Source organism: Ictidomys tridecemlineatus, chromosome 1, assembly GCF_052094955.1.
Source record: "Ictidomys tridecemlineatus isolate mIctTri1 chromosome 1, mIctTri1.hap1, whole genome shotgun sequence".
NCBI lineage: Eukaryota > Metazoa > Chordata > Mammalia > Rodentia > Sciuridae > Ictidomys > Ictidomys tridecemlineatus.
Window position 1 is genome coordinate 125,902,959 of NC_135477.1, and position 15,349 is coordinate 125,918,307.

General features: G+C 43.5%; 1 protein-coding gene across 1 annotated transcript in view; it reads left to right on the forward strand.

Annotated features, from left to right (window-relative positions):
• The window catches only part of Sh3rf2 (SH3 domain containing ring finger 2), a 132,118-nt gene that overhangs the window by 106,746 nt on the left and 10,023 nt on the right, over window positions 1-15,349 (forward strand). The window contains exons 9-10 of the mRNA XM_013358173.4: window positions 2,634-2,992; window positions 5,532-5,840. Of these exons, the coding sequence (XP_013213627.2) occupies window positions 2,634-2,992; window positions 5,532-5,807 (635 nt within the window). The 3' untranslated portion in view covers window positions 5,808-5,840. The remainder of the gene's footprint in view (window positions 1-2,633; window positions 2,993-5,531; window positions 5,841-15,349) is intronic.

Consider the following 15,349-nt stretch of genomic DNA (forward strand, 5'->3'; position numbering starts at 1 on the left):
TAAACTTCTAAATAAGTTTCCATTTTCAGGGATTCTGAGAAGTGTCTGAATCTCTCTTCTACAAAACATCAAGGTTTTCTTCATCTATAACCAGCCAAGTGCAGTAAATATGATTTCCTGATTTAAACTAGGCTCTGCAAACCCCTCTTGCAATCTTAACAAGTGGTTTAACAAATTTAAACAAATGATTAGACTTGAAAATATAATATGACTAGTTTGGGAAGAAGAGAAACCTGTGGGATGATATGCCATGTGGGTAAATTTCCCAAAAGAAAGAAAGCAAATATCTCCCCTCTGTTCTGTCCCTGTGTTTCCACTTCCCTGGTCACCAGGCTCACTGCTCTGGTCACTTAATTCCACCCAGCTGTACCTCCTGCCTTTGCCTCTTGCTCCTATCTCTTCCTCCCCTCTCAACACACACACACACACACACACACACACACACACACACACACACAATAAGTAATTCCATCACAATAGCCTTAGGAAGTTACTAATCTCATCAGTCTTAAGTGTTCTCATTTGTAAAATGGAAATAAAAATAATACCTGTCTCATCAGCATCACTATATGGATCTAATAAAATAATCTGAACAACATCAGTACAGTGCCTGGCACAGAAACTCTCAAGAAACATTTGCCTTTTCAAAAATTGTATCATTTTATTAGTAAAATAACTTTTATTAGTAAATAAATTGTATCATTGCTGCTACAAATAAAGAGTTTAGTCCATCCAGACCATGAATTCGTTTAGGGTGGAAAGGGTTCACTCTCATTCTGGACCAATGAGGAATGCAGAGAATTCGGCCCATCCTCAGTGGCTTGCAATTTAATACACTCTCTGTCACCTGCACATAAATCTTGATCGGCTTGAAGCTCTGACTGCTTGCATTATATGCACATGCAATAAGAAAGCACTCAATCTTTTGAAAATTAGAAGCTCACAAGATAAATAGGCAGGAAGACGATTTTTCACATGTCTTTGGGCACCTGAGGACATGCCTGCCCAGTGTTGCTTTGACTTCCCAAGTCCCAGAGGCTTTCTTTTTCTCCCTTTCCCCAAGGTGGGGCTGGTCAAGCTATCCATCTCCCCCAAAGCGAAGAGAAATGACAGGAGATTGACCATGTGCACCTCACAGGACTGTCAGTGAAAAAATAAATGTTCAAACTGAAAGGTCAGACTTGTGTAAATGGTGGCGGGCTTGCTAGCAGCAAACAGCTGAAAACACCAACTGTGTTTGGTGAGCCTTCTGCGTTTCATGTTCCCATTCGGCTTGACAGAGAGCCACAGAGCAGAACTTGGCCTTGGCTCAGACCTTCTGTGCTAGATGCAAACGACTTTGATTCAAACATGTGTCCATGGGGTTTCACGAAAGACTAACAGCTCTGGCTGGAACATTCCTATGCCTCCCCCAAACACTGGGAACCCTTTGGGAAATGTCCCACAGTGCTTCTCAGGGGGTCTTCCTGACAGTCCCAATGAATCCTGGGTTCTCCAGGTCACCTACAGGCCATATGCAGAAAAGGTGGGATCTCCTGTCTTTAGAGAATTTCAGGGAAAGGAATGGCTTCTTTATGCTGACGAAGGACTAGCTCAATGTTAAAGAAAGAAAAGAAAAATGAGTTCAGGAAAGGGTGAAACCAACCTCTTGAACTTGTGGTTCTTTACCCCAAATAATGATAGCTAACAAGAGTGGGGCACTCTTACATTCCGGCACTGTCTGACTACCACTGGGTACCCATCATAAAATGAGATCCTCACCACATCCTATGATGAGCTGTTATCATCTCCAGTTAACAGTGAGGGTACTGGGGGAGAAAGGTGTGACTCTCCTCTCCAGATTTAGGTCATGAGACCTTGCAAAGCTCACGCATATGCAACCCTAACTCCAGAATGACATTTCTGAATCTGCCTCCGTCTGGAAGATTCTGCCCTGACTAGTCATGTCTGGTCTGGCACATGCACTGTTATTTCCACTCACCCCTGAATCCCCCCACAAGAAGCGTCCTCACCACCTCATGACTAAAGCTTCTGCTAGAACTTTCTGAGGCAAGTAGCTGATTAGAGTCCTCTGGTCCCCTCTTCTCTCTCTTTTCTTCTTTCCCTCCCTCTTGTCCTTCTCAGTTGTCTGTCTCTTGTGTTTCTCAATTGCTGTTTTCTTTCTGTGTCTGGCTCTGTTTTTCATTTCCTCTTTGGTGTGCCTGCTTCTCACTGTGAAGCTGTCTCTGTGTCACTCTTCTTCACACTCTGTCTTAAAGGCCTAGAGGAAGAAAGTAGGAGAGTGTGAACATGTGTGTGTGTGTGTGTGTGTGTGTGTGTGTGTGTGTGAGAGAGAGAGAGAGAGAGAGAGAGAGAGGTGAATGGAAGCAATAGTCCTTCTGACAACACACACACACACACACACACACACACACACACACACACCATTCAGCTAGCCAGTTACTTGCTGCCAGCAAACAGCACTAAAAAAAGAATAAGGTCACCTTTGAAAGACCCCAGGAGAATGTGAGCTCAGTCAAATTAGGAAAGCACTTGACTATTCTGGGATATCAGGACACACTGCTTACCCAGCCCTGACCTAACCTGCTGTCAGCCACCGCTGTTGCTGATATCTCTGTCATATAATCCCCTAGATGGATCCCTGCAGAGATCGGTGCAGTCAGGAATCCCCTCCTTCATGGTGGGTTCCCTCAGACGCAATCCCACCATGGTGGTACAGCCTCAGCAGTTCCAGTTCTACCAGTCTCAGGGGATCCCGTCCTCCCCATCAACGGTGGTGGTGGAGATGGGACCCACACCAACTCCCACTGGGGAGCCTGCCCTCACCTGCGTCAGCAGAGGCAGCGATGCCAGGATCCACTCGACAGCCAGTTCAGTCGTCATGGAAGGCAAGGAAATCCCCATCAAGAGTGAGCCTCCGCCAAAGCCACCCGCATCTGCCCCACCATCAATCCTGGTGAAACCAGAAAACTCAAGAAATGGCACCGAAAAGGTAGGAATAAAATCACAGGGGACCTGACTCTAGCTCCCAACTTTATACACTGTCCCAGCTCCTGAGATCTTAGTGTTGGTAGTCAAGGACCCAAAGTTGCGTCCTCAAAACTATTCTGACACCCAATACCCCCACAGCCTCACACCTTCCCCTTCCTAGATGTGTTACTGATTCACCTTTATTCTTCACAAATATTTTGTACATATTTATTTTGGGACCCAGAGGTGGCTTGGAACAAAACTGATTGTGGCATCAGACAAAACTTGATTTAAATTCCAGCTCTAGGGCTACTTGCTGGCTGGGTGGATTTAACCAAAACACTTCACCTTTCAAGTATTTATTTACTTACTTACTTACTTATTTTTTGCCTCATCCACAAAATGGAGATAACAGTTGATAATGGCCACATAGGTTTAGAGAATTAAATGGTGTTAAGGTATGTGAAGTCCTCACATCATAATTGACACATAATTATTCATCATGTCAAAGAGATAATAGATACATCAAGATCACACCAAATAACTCCAACAACTAAGCTATTGTGACCTCTGTGGCAGAGGTCAGATCAATTAACTTCTAATATGATTTCTTTTTTCCATGAAATTCAATCCTGGTGTCCCCAAATAAGAATCCATGTTTCTTCTTACTGCTTGACTTTCACCATATCTAGCTGGGGTCTGGGGACTTACTAAACACTTATAGTTTGAAGGTTATATCTAATAACTTGAGTTTTTGCACTGAATACCTGAGGTTTTGTAACATCTGAAGCAAGAAGGGTGATGGAAAGGAAGAGATGATACAGAGAAATTTAGGTGACGTTCATTGTTATCTTCTAGTTTATTGAACATCATTATTGCCACCAGATCACCACCATCACACATCACCACCACCATCCTACCATCATTCACCCCATTCCCCCACAAAATGGAAAGAGTCTGTAGTTTCCTCCTGTTTCTAAGTAGTTAATAATTATTAGCTACCCAGCAGGCACTGTGCTGAGAACTTTGCACATCCCTTCTCATTTAATCCTAACAGCCCCCTGAAGTGGGTATTATGTTTATTCTCATTTTTTTGTACCAGGGATTGAACTTGGGGGGTACTCAACCACAGAACCACAGCCACAGCCCTGTTTTGTATTTTATTTAGAGACAGGGTGTCACTGAATTGCTTAGCACCTCCCTGTTGCTGAGGCTGGCTTTGAACTCTTGATCCTCCAATCCTCAGCCTCCCAAGCCGCTGGGATTATAGGCATGTACCACCACGTCCGGCAGTTTATTCTCATTTTTAAATGAGGAAATGGAGGCTCAGGGAGTTAGAAAACATGACATAAAGTCACTCAACTGACACCTGAGTGTCTGGAATCCAATCCAGATCTGATATAAAAATTCATGATCTTAATGTTAACCTATAAGCCTAGAGGGAAAGGCATTTGGAAAAAGTTAGTGTTGACTGATATAAATGTTGGGAGTTTTTATTATGACTTACAGTTTTCACATAATTTAAAGTTTTCCAAGCCCCAGTTACCCAATAACCCAAGTTATTAGACACAACCCTCAAACTATAAGTGTTTAGTAAGTCCCCAGACCCCAGCTAGACATGGCAAGAGTCAAGAGGTATGAGGAAACATGGATTCTCATTTGGGGACACCAGGATTGAATTTCTTAGAAAAAAAAGACATCATTCCCAGGTAGTACCACAGAACACTTATTAAGCCCCAAAGTAGGAATTGGCCAAAGCAAATACCTTTAGCTACCAGGAATTTCATAATAGCTTAGGAGAGGTGAGAGGAAGGAAAGTTGAGGGGGGGGCTTGGAGCAAACTGAGATTCAAGTCTCATACAACAGGGAACTGCTTCTTGGCTCCAGCCAGGTGTTGTCAGAATGGGGCAAAGGCCCAGTGTGCCAATCTTTGATTTTTTTAAAGAGACATGAAATCCTGATTTGTATATGCAGTCTTCATATGTCGGGGAGTAAATCAAACCCTCCAACACTCTGAAGGCTAAATTCAACCAGCAGGTGTCCAGGGAGCAAACTCTGCACTGAGGACATCCAAGGCCATGATGGAAATCTTTAAATGGTAGTCATCAGGAGAGGCCTGGAGGAAGAGCTAGCCTGGAGATAGACCTTAATGGAAGGCAGATGTGAGAGAGGCAGAAAGGGAACTTCCCTTCTCTGCAATTGCCTACACTCTTCCTAATTGTTCTTCAATTCTCTGATAGCTCTTTCTCTAGGAAGCCTTCCCTGACTGTCCCCATCCCAGCTGGAATTAGATACTCCTCTGAATTCTCAGCATCTTCTACTTCTCCCATCAGAGCAGTTGTTATAACTTTCTGCTTACCAGGGTGGTTCTGTTCACTCTGAGACTCGAAGCACCTAACAGTGCATGATGCATGGTAAACACAGTAGATACAAATATTTGCTGAACGAAAACCACACAGATTTGGAATTTTGAATGGGGACAGGTGTAGAGAAATAGCATGAACCCAGTCCTGGGGGGGGGGGAATAGTATGTGTCTCACCCATGTTCCTTTCTCTTGCAGCAAGTTAAAACCGTGAGATTTCAGAATTATAGCCCTCCTCCCACCAAACACTACACTTCCCATCCCACCTCTGGAAAGCCTGAACAGCCAGTCACCTTCAAGGGGTCCCTGCCCGAAGCAGCTCCTTTGAGCTCAGAGATGACCATCCTATTTGCCCATCGAAGTGGCTGCCACTCTGGACAGCAGACAGACCTCCGGAGAAAGTCAGCTTTTACCAAGATCATGCCTCCAGCATCCACTGCCTCAGCCACACAGACCTCGTTTCCCAGCAAATGAATCTACCGGTGGCTTTTCCTAGACCCCAAAGAGGTGAATTGCATTTAAATACAATCTGCATCCAATGAGGGCATCCTACTGTTCTTTGGGAACTGGAGCACAGGTCTTTGTTCTGCCCATTTTATTTGTTGGAGAGGGAAGGTGGGAGAAGGAATTCCTGGCCCAGGTTGGGTGGTCTTCTAAATAACAATTTGATGCAGCAAGGCCATCCACACTGTTCAGACTAAGGAGAGGGACCCACTTTGTCCTCCAGCCTGCAGTGTTTGTGTTCTGTGTAAAATTTCTGTGGTGTCCTAAAAGGGGCTTCAACCAGAAGCATGGCATTGGTGGGATTGTTGGTATGGCTTCTTTGACCTTAATGCCATTCTCTCCTCTTACCATCACATTAGAAGAGCTTCTGCCATCTAATAAAGGCATACACTGCCATTAGTAGCTGCCATGTCTTTTTCCCTCCAAAAGAGTTATAATTCTGGCTGAGAGGGAAGGAGTTCTGGGGGGGGCGGGGGGTATGAAATGGATACTTTGTACATTCTGAAAACTCACTAAAACCAAAGAGAATCAGCTTCCTGAGTTTGCCCCAAATAGGAAGGTCAGAGAGAGAGAGATCTAACTACCAATTATCAAAAGATCACCATATTTTAAACTTCTCAGTCTGCTTCCCCTCATGTAATTCTATACAAAGTTAATTGATAAGAATGGTGCTGCAGATAGGGTCATGCGTGGTATTATGGACAATTCATTCATCCTTCCCCAAGAAAACATGGTGTGCTTTAAAACAACCTGCAATGGGGCGTGGTGAGTTTAGATACATAATCTGCTTTGTAGCACTTTTGCTTTCCCTGGTGTCTTCTCATTTGGGGCAGATTGGTTGTTTCCCCCCGCCATAAGACAACAATGTCAATGACAATATGCCAATATAAGGTTGGAGAGGGGATACTTCGAGAGGGAACTGCTAGGAAAGGGACTGAACAAAGAAGATTAGACAGGAAAGGGGGAGAAAGGAGGAGGAAAAGAGGGAAGGTGAAAATGGATGGAAGAGAGAAGAAGAAAAGGATGAGAGTGAATAGAAAGATGAATCTGAGAAGATAAAAAGAGGCGTGGAGGGAGGTAGCCTTGACATTCCTGGCAGAGAGGGAAGAAAGGCCAGTCTGCAAGGGAGAAAGGGACAAGGGCAACCCCATGAAGGTGGCATTGAAATGATCAGGGACCAGCCATGCAGAGCTTTATAAACAGGGGTGAGGAGGCAACCCAGGGAGCCAAGGCCATGCTGTAAGACACCCCATTAATTCTCATTAAACTTAATTGTTGTGATTAACCTGTACTGAATGCCCATCAATGGGGACAATGTGATGCATAAAATGACATTTGCTACTAAGACTGAGTGCCATTAAAAAAAAAAAAAAAGCAGGTCTAAGTAGACCTTTCCTGTAAACAGTTCTTGAAGTTCTTAGGATTACAAATATGTATTTTTTACGTACCCACACACATGGAAATTAGAATTATTCATAGATTATTTTTATTATTTGCTCTTTTTAGATAAGCATGATAGTAGAGTGTCTTCTGGCATATTATACACATGTGGAGTTTAACTTACTCTAATTAGGATCCTATTCTTGTGGTGTACATGATGTGGAATTGCACTGGTTGTGTATTCAAATATTTCAAATACAAGGCTAGGAAAGTTATATCCAATTAATTCTACTGTCTTTCCTATCTTCCTTCCTCCTCCCTTTCCTTCATTCCCCATTGTCAAATCCGATGAACTTCTATTCGTCCCCTTCCCACCCTTCCTTGTTGTAGTTTAGTATCCACATACCAGAGAGCACATTGGACTGGCTTATTTCACTTAGCATGATGTCTCCAATTCCATAGATTCTTTCAGAACTTAATAGAATAAAATGAAACATACTCCTGCCAAGGAATACTACACATGGGTCAGATATTTGGAACTGGTAGAGCCAACATTGGTAGCATGCTGCTCTACCATTTCAGTGAGATGTTGACCCATGTGTATGCCACAAAATCAACATGGCCAACTTCATGCCTCAATGAACTGAATCTTATCATCCAGGTGGAGCTATGGGATAAAGTCACAGGGACAAGAAACATGATATGATTTGTCAAATATGAGTGTCTATGCCTCAACTTTATCCCAAAGCATTCTCAATGAGTTTATCAGCTACACCCAGAATGGCAGAGATATGGCATGACAAGCCAACCACATAGTTAGCCTATGCCCCGGTAGCAATGGATCCAGTTAATTTCTAATGTCTATGGCTGCCAAGCAGGTTGTTTAGGCATGATGAAAATGAAAATGGAACGTGAAACAGAAGAGTCTTGCCACTGTCCACTACCCCTACAGGATAACCTCTCTGAGAAATGTAAACCACTCAAGGCGTGCCACCCTCCCTTGCACTGAGGTCACCCACGCCTAGCATCAGGCTCACTGCCTCCCACACCAAACACCTTCTTTTTAGAGTTTTATGATTGTTTGAAAAAAAGAACAAGAGGATATTGTTTCTAGATAAAAATGGACTTCACTGCCCCTTCAATTCATTTATTCCACCAACATGTTTCTAACATTGACTACATAGTGGGGACAGCAGTGAGGACCATAGACTCATCCTCTTGTGCAATTTCCATAACAACTTATAGGGCAGCCATAACCGTCTCCATTACAGAGCCAAAGAAGCAGGCTGGCAGATTAACCACAGGCAATAACAGAGCAAGGAATCTGACATCAAAGCCCAACTTGTGATTCTGCTGTAGGAATCCAAAGACCATCCTTGACTTTAGGACATACTCTAGACTGCTAGGAAGCTGCATGATGCAACTTTGGTGACAAATGCAAAGGAGCCCAGCAAGCTCTGCTGCACATGAACTGAGTTTAAGCTCTCATTTATCACTTTCTGACCATGTGATACTAAGCAAGCTACTTAATTAACATCTTGGAGCCTCCTTATCTTAAATAAGAATGATGATGGTTCCAGCCTCGCTGGGCTGTTGTGATGATTAACTGAGATAATAATGCATAATGACTTAGTGCCGGCACACAGTGAACACCTCGCAAATGCTAGACTTGGATTTTTTTTTTTTTAATGGCTGTTGAAACTCCAGGTGGGAAATTCTAGAACAAGCACATGCTCAGGATTGTGGTGCTAAAAGGAAACCCACAGCACCTAGTTCTAGAGTTGAGAACACAGTCTAAGCTGAGTCCTGAAGGACAAGTCAAAGTCGGATAGACAAAGCAATGGGAGACGGGGTCTTCCAAGCAGCAGGAGAGCCCTGGCAAGTGGGTTTAAATGTAGCTATGAAGCCAAGTTCCCTTGTACTTACAGGAATCCATTGCTTTGTGGGACATTCCAGAAATTCTAGATAGAACCCCCGCACCTCAAATCAGAAGGTGAAAATTCCAGCCTGGAAGAGCTGCATCCCTCAGTTAAGACCCAAATGCCTTAGAAAAGGTGCCTTTTACCATATAGACCACCCCCCTAAACCATGGTGTTAGGAAAGGTGCTGAGGTTTGGATTTGACTGGTGGAAATGGGACAGCTAAGAAATGACAATGGATTACAATAGCTGGGGACATTCTCTAGGAACCATATTGTCTCATTAAGCAGCATCAAGATTCCCACTTAAAGCTTTCCTGCTTCCCTTGCTATGTAGGACCAGCCTCACTTCCTCTCCCTTCAGTCATCCATAGACAGGGTTTATGGAACAGAAGACTTGGAAGCAGGGCCCCACCTGTGACTTGATGAGGTGCAGGACTGACCCAACTCCCAGCCCAATCACTTCCTACATCCTGAAAAGTCAGAGGGCCTGTCCATAGGAAGTCTGCTTTCCTGAGCAGCAGCAGTCCAGGGGTCAAGGTGACTTCAACAAATGGACATGCACTCGTTAATTTGTCACAGCCCTACATACCTGCTTCACACACTCATACAACCTGCACCTGATTTAGGGACAATTTGCCAAAGAAACTATATACAGGATACCCTCTCAGGTCATCAGAAAACCCTCAAAGGGTAGAGCTGAATCCTTGAATCATCTGATCCAGAACACTCAGGTCTCCCAAGTAGGGTGAGCCTAACCTGAGTTCTAAAGAGTCTTGTTCATCAATTTTGAGGTGGGAACTAGATATCTGTGTTTTTAAACAAGCTCCCTAAATGACTCTCACGCACATGAAATAGAGCTAATCAGTTTTCTCTTATTGAATATGAGAGCTGACATTTGGCTATGACATTCAGCAGGAGTACAGACACACTGGTTTTTAAAACATTAAAATAGGTCTGTAGAATAGGTGAATCACAGATGCTCTGAGCTCCCTGAGTCTTCTCCCCTCCAGCACCCTGACCCTTACTCAGATTCTCTCCATCACTCCCTTGACAACCACCTTCCCCAGGCCCAGATCCTTGACCAAGAGGGCAGTTCCATACTTGCTAATCTACCTGTTTCAGCTAGCATATTCACTGGCATGTGTGCTTACCAGCTATTCTGGCACCCATTTGGCAGCTGTGGAAGTTATTTGTTTCAATGACATGATCAGCATCCACTCTCATCCTCTCATCCGCCTCTGATCACTCAGACCAGCCACATACCTCTGAACACTCCACCTGGGAGGTGATCAGCTGTAGCCAGCAGAATAGCAAAGACCTCTCAAGTCTTTCCAGGTGGGACCAAGTGCTTATCAAGCTGGCACCAGTCAGTGCCGGAGCTAGCAGCTGCTGACACTGATGCTTTCCTTGCATATATTTTGAGAGAAAAGGCCCCAGTTTTCCTTTTGGCTAAGAGAAGAGATTGTTAGCACTTCAGCAAACTCTCAGGTGACCATGAAAGACAGTCACTTAGGGAATGTTTGTGGGAGGTAGGACTGAATGAGAGATGTTAACTCCAAAGATCCTTGCATTCAGTTAGTGTCATTGAGAATAAATCATGCAAGGACATTTTGCTTGAAATAGAGCAACGTTAAATGATCAAGCTGTCTGCCAGTATTATGTCCTAGACCAGAGCAGAAACAAAATGTTCCCAGGGGGCCCTCTGTCTTCTGATCTACGCTTTGACATACAGAACGCAGCAGAAGTGGGATCCAAGTTATGCATTCAAATCAAAGATGAGGGACACAGAGAAGCATCACAGGCTCACCCAGCCATTCATTCAACAATACTCACCATTCACTCACTCTGCACCAGGCTCTGGAAGGGGAAACAGGGATACAGTGGCTAACAAGATAGATAAAAATAGAGATGACCCTCATAGAATATTGTTAGTTCTTTATTAATTGAGCAGGGGTGAGGGGAATTGGGGCTTCTTTCTGCTTTCTGGCTTTTATTATCAAATATTTCATCCATATGAAATATATTTATAAATTTTTTAATTATACAGGATCATAAAACAATCATATACTTGCCAATGAGGTTTTTTGTTGAACATTTTTTCACAATGCCTTTATTTTTATTTATTTATTTCTATGGGGTGCTAGGCAAGTGCTCTACCCCTGAACTACAACTCCAGCCCCATTACCACTGTTTCCTTTTTCTTCTTCTTCTTCTTTTTTTTTTTTTTTTTTTTGTCGTTGTTGTTGATGGACCTATATTTTTTGTATGCAGTGCTAAGAATCAAACCCAGGGCCTCACGCGTGCTAGGCAGACATTCTACCACCAAGCCACAACCCCAGCCATTCCACTCAGTTTTTAAAAAGATAGTAATTCGCAATACCATGGTGTGCCTGTTCCAATCCCATTCCTTTTTTGTCCTCCTCCCAACTTCCCTTGAAACCACTCTCTGGAATTTCATGCTTATCGTGCCTTGTAATGTTCTCCAGGTATTGAATTTTTAGTACAGCCCATAGATATACCCTGTAAATATGAGTCAAAGCAAATATTGCAACATAAGGCTCAGATATTCTGTCTGAATATTTGGGTTCTCTTCTGGCCTCTCTCACTGGAATTCTGAGGATTCAACTCATTGCTGGGAATGTGAATTTAAAAGCACGAGGATGTCTAGTTTTGAGAGATTCTAGTTTGGAGGAATTTTACAAGAATTCTTCCAACTACAGCTACTTGTTTCTTCTGAATGGGGAAATACAGGCTGAAGCTGTGTCCAGAGTATCTGAGTATAGGGCATTTTAAGCAGCTCTGCTCTGGGCCTTGCCTGGCACCTCTGGGAAGCAGATTACAGAAACCAAAAGCAACTACTCAGAATCTGAAACTAAAAGAGATCTTGCTGCTGCTGCTGCTTCTGCTATTAACAAATGTTCATAAGAATCTTGTGAGGTATGCAGGGGAAAGGTATCTTGGTACCCAGATTACAAATCAGAAAACTGAGTCTCGGGTCTCAAGAATGATTTTTTTTTGAGAGAGAGAGAGAAAATTTTAATATTTATTTTTTAGTTTTTGGCGGACACAACATCTTTGTTGGTATGTGGTGCTGAGGATCGAACCTTGGCCGCACGCATGCCAGGCGAGCGCACTACTGCTTGAGCCACATCCCCAGCCCTCGAGAATGTTTTAATTCCTTGCCTAAGGTCACAAAATTAGTTTTGAGATGAAATGGAAACTTTAAAAAAGCATCTCGTCTGACTACTTATCCTGCAATAATCGCCATTATTTATTGAGCACTCACTAATGCCAAACACTTAACATGCTACATGCATTATGCCATCTAATCCTGCCCAACCCTGGGAAATACTGCTATTATCCAATTTTAGAGATTTAAACCTAGGCTCAGAGGTCAAATAACCAGTCCAAGGCAACAATGATTATAGCCCATAACTCTAAACCCAATCCTTAATCTTAAATCACAACCTCCCTCAGTGGCAACTATAAACACCCTTCCAGCATGGATGAGGTTGGAAAGAGTGGGTACATGCTGCTGATATCACCAAGACATGAGTGGAGATAGGGGAAAGGTTTAACTCAGATGATCAATGCTTTCCAGAGAAAAACAAGGAACAGTCCTGTAATCCAAGAAGTAGGAATGGGAAGGAAAATAATTCAGAGGGTTCTGTGCAAAATATATTCAAAAAGCAAAGCTACCCTTGCAGCAAGGGCTGCCAGACATAGCCAAGCAACTTGAAAAAGAACTGAAGCAAAGTGGTTCCGGATCATTGACGTCAAAACACAATGATCATTTTGCATTCCCCAGATTGCTCGCTCTTCGTGAGCTTATTTCTGGTTTTGTCTGTCCTCACACTAAATGATATGGAACAGAGTCACAGAAGAAGAGAGGGATATGATTTCCAAAATAACCTCCACTTTCATCTCCTCTGTGGGAATGAGAGGGCTCAGATAGCTGACACCTTGCCGTGTTCTGTGCTGGTGTTTATCCAAAGTCCAAAGGCAACACCCGCAGATGCAAGCTAATTATGCAAATAGGGCACTGTTGATGGACCAGAACTGCAGACTTGTAAGGACTAAAAGGATGCCAGCCAGGACCCAGGGAGAAAGGCAAAAGGCATTTGCAAGGCCATTTTGTGCATGTGTGCGTTTTGTATTGGTAATATTGGAACCAGGGAGAGCGTGACCAACTGGCTTGATGAGAGCCACGTGCAAGTCAGGGTTTGACTGCTATAGATCACTCAAAGCCACCCTAACATCCTGCTCATGAAAATAACTACTCCCTGACCATCTGAGAGGATTGGGAGAGCTGTTACAAGGAGTGACCCTCACAAATAAGCAAAAATCAAGCTTTAGTCAAAACATAAGGAAAAGGCTCAAACAGACCCGGAGAGCCAAAGAGGAGTTCAAATAAATATTGATTCAAAAGGATTGGTCCCAGCTTCCTGCCCCCCAACACCGCCACCTTCTTCCCAGTTCCTTGAGAAATGTAGTAAATCTCTGTTCAGAGAGTGGAAGACTGTGTTGCATGAAGGAGCTACATCTGTCACAGCCAGAGAGAGAGAGCACCAGCCTCCACGACAGGGAACAGAGCAGTCAGGCAGGAGGGGTGAGACGGATTTGAAGGCAAGGCTAATTTTAGCTATCACAACCACATTTCCAAATATTCTGTTCTGCACATTCTATTTATAAACTGATTTCTCTCTTTCTTTTTTTAAGCTTAAGTTGCTTTTAGATGTTGGCAAATTTGAGGACTTAGGCCATTTTCTTTATGGGAGTCTCCAACAGGGGGCCAGATTTTAAAGCATCATTCACCAAGGATTTGGGGGTCACTATACCAGCTGTTCTACCAATCCACCAGATCTTTACAAGATTTGGAAAAGCAATATCAAATAATGGCTAAGATGATGAATTTTTGGAACAATATTGCCTGGTTTTGTCCCAGATTCCTTACTTACTATGTTTCCTTCGGCAAAATGACTTTAAGAAACTTGAAAAATGGCAGAGTTTCCCTAGACCTCAGTCTACTCATCTATAAAATGGGGGTCAAATCGGGTTCTTGGCAGAGTTAAATGTGATCACACACATCCAACTCTGGGCACAGAACTGAGTGCATGGAAGTTTTCAATAAGTGGTAGCTATTAGAAATAAATGGATAAGGAGGCACAATTCCAAAACAAAGCACTATAACAAGCTAAGCCCTATTGCAAAGGACAAAAGTGAGAGAGGAGCCAAGAGGGAGTGCTACAAGGAGTGTCATCAAAGAGAGAATGTTCTGGGGCTGGGGTTGTGGCTCAGTGGTAGAGTGCTTGCCTAGCATGTGTGAGGCACTGAGTTCGATTTTCAGCACTGCATATAAATAAATGAGTAAAATAAAGGTCCATCGACATCTAAAAATTTTAAAAAGAGAGAGAGAGAATGTTCTGAAATATGGTCAGCATGAAGAAATGTGGTATAGAGGAGACAGTGCCTAGGCTCTGTCCTCAGGTTCAAATCCTGGCCCTACCACTTCTTGGCTGTCTGACCTTTGGCCAGGTTAACTAATCTCTCTGGGCCTTTCTTCATACACCTGAAAGGAGGAAATACTGTGCAATACTTTATGGGGTTGTTGGGGAGATCGAATAACACAAGTAGGCGGGATGCTATGTGCAAAAGGGCCCCAGAAGTGGTAGATGTTGGAGAAGTCTGCAGGCCTGACAGAGGCTGGGAAGCAAGGAGAGTAGAAGAAAAACTTAATATAAAAACAGAATCTTTGGTGGGGGGGCGGTGGGAGGTTCCAGGGGTTGAACTCATGGGCACTCAACCACTAAGCCACATCCCCAGTCCTATTTTTTTTTTTAAATTCTAACTTGCACCCAGGGTTGAGAACCACTACTTTATTTTATTTTATTTTTTTAAATAAAGAGAGAGTGAGAGAGGAGAGAGAGAGAGAGAGAGAGAGAGAGAGAGAGAGAGAGAGAGAGAGAATTTTTAATATTTATTTCTTAGTTCTCGGCAGACACAACATCTTTGTTGGTATGTGGTACTGAGGATCGAACCCGGGCCGCACGCATGCCAGACGAGCGCGCTACCGCCTGAGCCACATTCCCAGCCCCCCAGCCCTATTTTGTATTTTATTTAGAGACAGGGTCTCACTGAGTTGTTTAGTGCCTCACTTTTGCTGAGGCTGGCTTTGAACTTGCGATCCTCCTAAATCAGCCTCCCAAACCAC